Source organism: Trichoplax adhaerens, genomic scaffold (assembly GCF_000150275.1).
Source record: "Trichoplax adhaerens TRIADscaffold_17 genomic scaffold, whole genome shotgun sequence".
NCBI classification, from domain to species: domain Eukaryota; kingdom Metazoa; phylum Placozoa; class Uniplacotomia; order Trichoplacea; family Trichoplacidae; genus Trichoplax; species Trichoplax adhaerens.
This window is the reverse complement of record NW_002060959.1, coordinates 554,772-564,179: the sequence shown is the minus strand read 5'-3', so window position 1 is coordinate 564,179 and position 9,408 is coordinate 554,772. Positions and strand designations below refer to the sequence as shown.

Sequence of the window (9,408 nt, the reverse complement as noted above, 5' to 3'; positions counted from 1 at the left end):
GTAATTTTTTTCTGAATAATGGAATTGATTCATTTTGCACTATAATGAAAATCATCTGTCTATACATTTGTCATTATTATTACCATGCGTGGTTATCATTGCCATTTTACGATAAAATATTTCAGTATATTATCTCTGCCTTCTACTGTATTAAGTATAAATTCAATTTTTTATCTGATAGTTTTGCAATTGACATTATGGAGTACATGATCTCGAACGAATCCGAAAGAATATGATTGAATAGTATAATTCCGAATCAGAAAAATTTTCAATGTTATTTCAATAAACCCTTTCTGGTTAACCTAAGTAATATTTAATCGATATCATTTATGTCAGTATTAACTTATTATTTGAAATATTAGTAATGTCTACTGACATCTTCAATTATTAATGGATAATCAACTAAAATCTTAACGCTAGAGCTTATGGTAAAGTATTGATTTGTCAAATTACCAGTGGTTATCTTACAGCATCATCAGTTTCCTTGATATTCTTGATCCATTTATTAAAAGATCTTCAATTCTTGTTAACTCTGTCATATAAGGGCCATCTAATGATATTGATGACGAAGTAAGTCATGCATATTTCAAGTTAAGCTAAACAATATAGGACATGAATGATCTTGCTTCTAGTGGTATCGTTAGAATCGTTTGACTGAATTTAGCATTTTGCAAATCTATCGTATTAATGGCTCATTTAGCCTTTCATCGAAGTTCAATTATTTTGCTTGATTTTTCTTAGACTGTAACTTGAATATTATCAGTAATTGAAAAACATTCTATCTTACTTCAAACAGCTACTAATAGTTTAACTGCCAACCATTTTATATGCTATCTATCCTTACTATAGTCAATCAACTTTTCATCTAAAAATCTCCATGCCCATGAAATCATACTAACTGCTATGTCAGTAACGGCTATTCTATTTTATCTCATTAGATAAGATTAAAAACATAATCATCCGTAATAAGGAATACGATCCATTATCATTAAGAATAACTCATAGAATTAGATGTTTAAAGTTCTCTTCATTGTTAATAATTATTATACTGACTAATTTCAAGAATGATAATGTCGTTATTCATTTCAAATAAAGTAGAGTTCTTATTGCAAATATAGCATCAAATTGGTTGTAAATTCTAGACTAGATTACTTCACATTTTATAAATTTAGACACTTACTTAATTATCTTTGCCTATGAGCATTATCAGTGCAGATTTATATGATGATCTCTGATATTTGAAAACAAAATTTTCTCTATCCTTCTAGGGTCTAGTGGTAGAAATTTGTCAACATATTAAAACCTTTTACACCTTCACTAGTTTTCAATAATAATAATATCGCTTACTCATAACACATTAAACAAGATTCTTATCGCAAATATTACATCAAATTTGTCTAGTACAAATTTAGACATTTTATTTTATTTCGTATCCTTGCTAACGAGCATGATGAGCATAGATTACTATGATAATCTCGGATATTTTAAAAACATATTTTTCTCTATTTCTGATATTACAGACTGATAAAGATGCGTCAACATATCAAAATCTTTTACATTCGCATTATTAGTATACAATTTAGCCTCTATGTGTGGCAATGACTATCTTAAATCCTATTTTAGTAGAAGAAAGGATAAAAATGGAAGAAAAAATTAAAAATAGGTATTTTAAATCTATATTTGTTCTAAAACAAAATCGTGATCCAGTTTATTTATCTGATATATCTTTGTTTAAAGTTTCTATTGGCTGCTTCTTCTGTTCTCATTTCAGTCCTCTATGGAGAATTTAATTCGAATTACTTTTAATGAATACATTTACTTAGATTATAAGATATACAAATTATTCGGTCTACAGTAATTTCAAATTTAGTTATTGTCCAGTCAAACTTCATGCCTTCATTACATTAATCAGGAACTACTTATCGAAGTACTACTTCCATTTCGAGAATAAGTAAATCCGTAAGTCATAAAATAAATAGTAATTGTAAACGTCAAATAAACGCAAATATTGACTATCATTTGGCTAAAATAAATAACAATTGTCATTCATACGATGTAAAATTGGACTATGAAATAAAAGAAAAATTACTAAGAGAACGATAACTAGTATTATTTTAATTAACAACTTACTATTCATACTATCAATATACCGAATTTTAGATACCTGACACTATCATTTCTTCAATTTATTATCTACACTATTTAATACTGTACTATAAACATCATGTATATTACTCGCTAAAAGTACTCGAATGGACTTATAGTACCTTACAAGAATTTCTTTAGATATTGAAAGTTATAAATTCAGTTGAGGAGAGATCTTTTTGAAGTGATCATTTTTACTTCACAATCCTTACAATAACGGCTATCTGTATGAATTAGTTTCTAATAGAATCGTGTTTCATATAATCATTACTGAAACAGTATATTCTAAGAAATTATTAAGATATTATTAAATCTTTCCAAGTTTTCATTAATCAAGGGTATGAATAAGGTTTTTCATATGAATATCACACTCCGAGTAGTCATAACACCAAATATTGTAAAGAGAAGCAAGAATTATCAATGATGTTCGTTGCTACTATAACCAATATGTCAATATCCATCAGAAATAATACAATATTTTCAGTAAGACCCGATTAAACTCCAGTTAAGTATGCAGTAATGAAATACTGAACATCAAATTCCATTTAATTAATATTTAATATTTTAATCTAATTGGATTAAAAGCAAATTACTATCAGATACAAAACTTTATCTATTCCTATCGGTAGCTTCATTTTTGGCTTTAATCGTTACCCACTAGTGGTAATACATGATATTTTTGATCCCATATTTTCATTCATGACGATGCTTTCTTAAATATATTTTCGATGCAAATTCAGTAATATTATAGCAAAGTTATTGTATAGATGTTCTTTTATTTTTCTTATATTTTATCATTAAATCAAATTCCATTAAAATAGGAAGGTATCTATTAAAAAAGAAGTAAAAAATACCTATCAAAGCTATTAGAGCAGTTTTCTAGTTACCCATAGAAGATATATTGGCGATGAAGTAAAACAGTCACCTATTTGATAAACTAAAATATCCAGTACGCTGAATATTAATAACGCTGCTCTGCATCCTGATTTTAAAGCTTAAATTCTGCCGTCCATTCGTCATAGATATCAAGACATAGCTACTGTCTATATAGAATAGTAAAATTACTACATTATATCAGTCTTGTATCAGATTTATTATTGATATTATGAAACTGTCTACTACTAAACTACTTTCCTCCTGCTTAATGCTGTTACAGAAATTTTTCATGAAGTTAATGGATACTAACTGTTCAATTTTCAGTAAATACACACTTAATTTCTTGTCCAACAGTAAAACGATCGTATTTGCTATACGTTATTCTATTATGTAACTATACAAGTTCTAATCGCTCATATAGATACCATAAAATGAAATTCGTGTTATTGATGACGCACAAAAGTGCAAGAAAGCTAGGATAGCTCGTATAGAAATTAAGTAACTGAAGATGGAAGGGCTTTGGCTCTCACAGGTATTGCCACAAAATTTCGTAATTTATGAGTGCTTTTATCTATTTAATTTCCTGTTAGCGTAGTGCTATATTTGTATGTTTTAATAATAATTTAGCACGTATTTTGATATTTTAAAATTTCGATTTCTGTAAAAAATTGAATGATTTAGCTTAATAACATTAAAGTAGTCGTTGTTTCCATTTATACTTTGTTTAGGTAACATAATGTAATAGTTAAGCAAATATATCTATACTTTAAATGCATCAATATCGAAAGGTAACCAAAGAATAAAACGAATTTGTATTTCAGAATAAATTATTATTGCTATTGCGCGTGTCTGCTAGTTCCTTACGAGTAGCCAATTTTACTTGCAATCCGAACTTATAAAGTAAAATATAACTTTGCGCGCTAAATAGCAAATAATAAGGGGAAATGGGTTTTATCAGGAAGAATAAAATGTAATCAAACGATTATCAGCTGTAGCTTACTGGATTGCGATTTTCTTAGGTGGAATGTTGAATTAAATGGCGTTAAGAGAGTAAATTAGATATGAAAAGTTTGTAATCCATAGGCGGAACAATTAATCGGATAGCTTTACCGATATAAGTCTTAGTTTATTACCTGTGAATGTAATGAAACTGCAGAGAACTGCTTAATACTTTTCCACAGCTTGAGAACTCTTGATGATAATTGATTGAACGTATAATCTGTGGTTAATATAATTTTCGTCAATTTGTACTAATATAGTCTGAACTTACATATGTTTACTCATTCTATATTGTTAGCGTAGTTCGTTAAGTACATTTGCATTCACGTTTATTGTTACGTATGGATTTTAATTTGCTAATGATTCTTAAGGCATACATAGTATTAGTTTCATTAAATTAATATTTTGCTCGAATTCTTAAATTAATCCGTAATACTAACTTTACAATCTATTCTTACGACATGCAGTCTCAAAATTGCAATGTCAAGCCACTTTGAAACGTCAAGAAGCTTAGAATAATCAACGCATTGTTAAATGATTGGTGTAAGCCTACAAAATGCCTATACTTTTTGGTACGAATTAATATGATAATTTAATTTCTTGTACAGAAATGTATATTAACTACTGTCTTGGTAAGTTTAGGTTATTTTTAAATAGAAAAGTAGCACATATACAGTTTAAACTAGCACTCAAGATAGTCTCGAATAGAATACCAGTAGATTCGATTTAAACACTTCTATTCTATCTGATTGTTGCCATGGGAACTATAGTTTGCAGCCAACATTGAACATACTGCTATACTGTTTCTTTCTCAGTCTAGAATGCGTAAATCGTTATACTCATGATGTCCAGTATTTAGTAAGAACTATCTATTTTATGCAATTTAGAAGCAGCTATTGCCCTTCCAATATAATTATAAAACTGTTTTCTGATCAGTATTATCTCAAAGTTCACTTGCACGTATGTGCAGAAAAATAAATTAATTTATGCTCTGGATGTTTCAATCGAAATCTGATCGATTTTCCTACGGATATAAATGCCGATGATGATAGTAATAGAAGAGCATTTAATTTAATTTGCTTTAATGGAAGAAGATATTAAATATTTACTGTAGTATAATACGCAGTCAAATATTAGATTAAGACCGACTAGATTTTATTTAGCATTATCATTGACAAAGATTAATATGCTTATCTACTTGGTAACGCCAAGTATAACATGTCTATTTTATCACAGATTTGATATCATGTTACTAATATATCTTCAAAGTACTATAAGATAATTACAGATAAATAATTATAGATAGACATTTGTTACTCACGTCATTAAATGACTGCAATACTGATTGCATAATTAGTCGATAAAAAATGCTGTTATCCTATACTATATTGAATAATACCTAAATTGGATACAGTATTAAAGAAACAATGACGAGGAGCTACCGTTGATTAGATAAATAGCGATCGCGTTTAAACAAGAAAAATATCATCTAAAAAGTAACAAATCATTCAGACTGATCCTTCATTAATGAGTGTAGATTTATCTTTTATCAAAGATTTAAAATTTAATAAAATAAATTAGCTACGAGTAAACTTAAAATCATTTAAAGGCATTTAATAGCCTTTCAGTACTAGTATTGTAATAAAATATTAGTAGCATTCTAAACATTAATAGTCATATCCGTAGTACATTAAATAATTATTAACTAATGCAACAGTGTTAGCTTAAGAACCGCAAGTTTTAATAATCAAGTAGCTAAAATTTCAATAAGAATCAACGAAAAATGTCTAATTATTTAACACAGTATATCATTCTGTAATGATTGAAATATCTTACTGTAACTTAGCTACTGCTAGCAAAAATATCCACAAAATAAAAATAATGCTGGATTTGGATAGCTGAATTTAATGATTGTGGGAACAAAAATTCAGCGGATTGGGCACAAGCTCATTAAAAGCACAAATCTAATAACAAGTAGCGTATTATTTGTAGACCTAGATAATTAAATGATAAAATGATGGCTTAGATTTTTTTGTTACCCTATTCCACAGACAAAATTGTACTTAATGGTGTTGCAAAAAAATGAGTAAAACTCATTAAAAAGATAGCTGTTAATTTTAATAGTCCAAATCTTAACTCTGATCTTATAAAAATAATCTACTGTAAAGGCCTAAAGGTAAAGTAATTCTGAATGAATATCTAATCCATCAATATGATAAAATTGTAAGCACAGTGATGATATATTACGTGTAAGTCGGAAATATCACATTCGATTGTGTAATGTAATCCTTTCTATCCTGCATTCCAAACAATTAATTAGTGATAGTAATTTACTTGTAAAACCTAAGATCAAGCTAAAACGGGTAAGTTAATCCTTGCTTTTATATCTTATTGAATGAGCTATTACCAAGCCTAAAGTATGTAGAATATAAAATCGATAGCTTTATATATTACAGGCTTATCGTTAAATAGCTATACATTAATCCTAAGTACAGTAAGTAAAAATATAGTATTAATGTAGTCGTTGCAATCTTCCATGTACTAAGGAGTTCTAAATCATCAACGGTAAGTTATATAGTATACAAGTAGATGTCAAGCAGACAAAACTATCCAGTCGCAATTCAGATCAGTCGCAAACAAGATTCCATTGCATTATGCCAGAAAGACTTTAAGTCACCAATAACGTTGTAGAGATAATACTCTTCCTTCATTTCGTCACTGTTAAGCAGTAGCTTATATTTTAAGATAGTTTCTATTGCCTGGATATATTTTTTCTGATACAAGAGCGACCAACTCTTATTTTACTACTGATTTTAATGCATGCACCTTTACAACTAATAGCACCCAAATGTTCTACCACTTTCTATTTCTATCTTCCATCGTCAGAAATACCTAAGCTATCATAGAAATGGAAAGAGGATTTATTCTTTCCTTAGCAACGTTAAATAAAACAGAAGTGAATAAATCACGTCAACAAAATGATCATTACAACTGTACTCAATGCCATTGATTCGCATTAGTAACATTGCCATTGAAGAAATCGAAAAAAGCAAAAACGCCTAATCTATTTCTTTGTCTGCTTTCATCACATGATAAGGAAACCCAGCCAAGTTCTAGTGTGAATAGTTATCTTTGAAACAAAAGGAAGCAGCAAGATCACATCTTTTCTTATTGATATCCTAGGCGACAAGATTGTTTACGCAGTCTGGATTAGAATTTTGGCCTCGTCGGAAAGAAGAAAATCACTTTAGTATCTCTGATTTAAAGTAGTATAATCTTGTATAAAATCAATGGAATAAATCCTTCTATTATCGAATTTTAGAGTAATGGGTAGGTCGAGGTCGAATTGAATTGAGTAAAGCTGTAGAGTATTTTCTCAACTGCTTTTTGACTCCTAATTCAACAGTTGTCACTTCTATGAAGATACCTGTATTTGTCGGAGTCATAATTATAGTCCTCATTTCACTCTTTTTTTATTACTATGTGATCAATAGCTGTAATTCTTGGGCCTAGCGGCATAAGTGGACGTCCAATTCGATAGAAATTGAACCCATGAGACAATAGTTTTGTATTTCATTGTTTATACCTATGTAAAGTTAAATAGATATTAGGAGGCACGCAAAGGGCTTTGAATAGATGAATAAGAAAAGAATAATTATCGATACCATGTGCTAGATACAGTTCTTGTTCACGGCTATACTCTATAGGATAATTTAAGGCATAATTAACATATTTTACATGCTCGATTGCATTGAATTGAAATAACAATCTAATCAATACGAACAATATACTAATAATATGCACTATTCTAAAGCATTAACAATAATTAGACCGCGTTCTTAGATTATTTTTCGCTAACTAGTACATCATTTATCGCCTTGACGTTATTGTTGTCCACGTATTGACTTATCTGGCTACAAAAATATGGATGGTATGGCCATAAATAGATTCTAAATCGCTAAAATGTTATTGAAATTGCCTATTGGTATATGTATATATATACAGAGACTCAAGAGGGTCTTCAATTACCATGGTTACCGCAACTTCAAGTCCTATATAAACGTAGCATTTACCTTCGTAAGGTCACAACTTTAACTCGGCAATTCTTTGTTAGTTGGAATTAAATTCTACGTTCTTGCCGTAGTATTTCTTAGTAAGCGAAATCTACAAGAGTATAACTTGATTTTGGAGTTATCTTGTAGTTATCGAAGAAGAAAAATACCTAATCATTTCATCCTAAGGTAGAAGGGTTTAATCTGATTTGTTGTTTGCATTTCGTTAATTCAAGCCTAAGTAAAGAACGACAAGATGGGTTGTGGAGCTTCCAAAAGTACAGAGACCGCTGATGGTACTCAACCAAAGAAGGAAAAGAAACCTAAAAAGAAAAGCGAACCATTAGATAGTATTGAAATGAAAGAATCTAAAATTCCAGAAATTGATAGTTTCTTCGAGAAAGTAGCTGAACCATTTAAAACCATGATTGATATGCGTAAAGCTCTACAAGATGCCGTTGAAGGATTGACTAAATTAGCCAAAACAGCTGAAAGTCCGAAAGAAGCCTTAAGAAACTGCTTGAAAGATTTAAAAGAAGGTTTAGGTGATATAGGTTTCAAGTTAGAATTTTCCACCGAAGGTGTACGCTTTGCAGGCATCGATGAGGAAACATTACCGGGTGAAATTAAAGAAATCTACGATGCATTTATGAATTTATTCAATGGTATTAAAACTATTGTAACAAGTTGTCCTAAACTAGTCAATGATTTTAAAGAATTGGTTAGTGAAGCTAAAGCACTGAAAGACAATATCGTTAGTGCAGCTAAAAATGCTGGCTTAAATCCGATGGGTATCGCTAAAGCGGGTAAAGCTGTAGCGGTCAACATCAAGACTACCTGTAAAGCTCCGCTGGTATGTAAAGATCTCCTTGTCCAAGGTAAAAATACGATTAAAGATTTGAAAGATCTTGCTAAAGCACTCATGGGTCAAGATGTTCCTGACGATGGTCCTGATGAGGCTGAAGATGATGGAGATGAAAAAGGAGATGCCGAAAAAGGAGATGCCGAAAAAGGAGAGGCCGAAAATGGAGAGGACAAAAAAGCTGAGACTGAAAATGGAGGGACCGAAAATGGCGAGGCAGAAAAGGGAGAAGCCACCGCGGAATCTTAACAACACCATTGTCCGTAATACAGACGAAAAAGAAGCATCTAGCCCAGCCAGAAGTAAAATCAGCAATATTTGATAAGTTTATAATAAAGAAATTGTTTTCCCCCTCGCTCTCCTTTCCGACAAGGCCATCATCAAATCGATGGCTGAATTTTCTATGTAAAAGACTGCTATCATGACCATTATTTTTAATCTATTTCACATTAAATGGTCTATTCCTTTTCGGAT

The 9,408-nt window shown here is 30.2% G+C and overlaps 1 protein-coding gene across 1 annotated transcript; it reads left to right on the top strand.

Annotated features, from left to right (window-relative positions):
- Positions 1–8,328: 8,328 nt before the first annotated feature.
- TRIADDRAFT_60725 (uncharacterized protein) lies at positions 8,329–9,183 on the top strand (the record flags this gene model as incomplete). Its single annotated transcript, XM_002116725.1, has 1 exon — positions 8,329–9,183. The coding sequence occupies one exon, from the start codon at positions 8,329–8,331 to the stop codon at positions 9,181–9,183; it is 855 nt and encodes a 284-aa protein (XP_002116761.1).
- Positions 9,184–9,408: the final 225 nt, after the last annotated feature.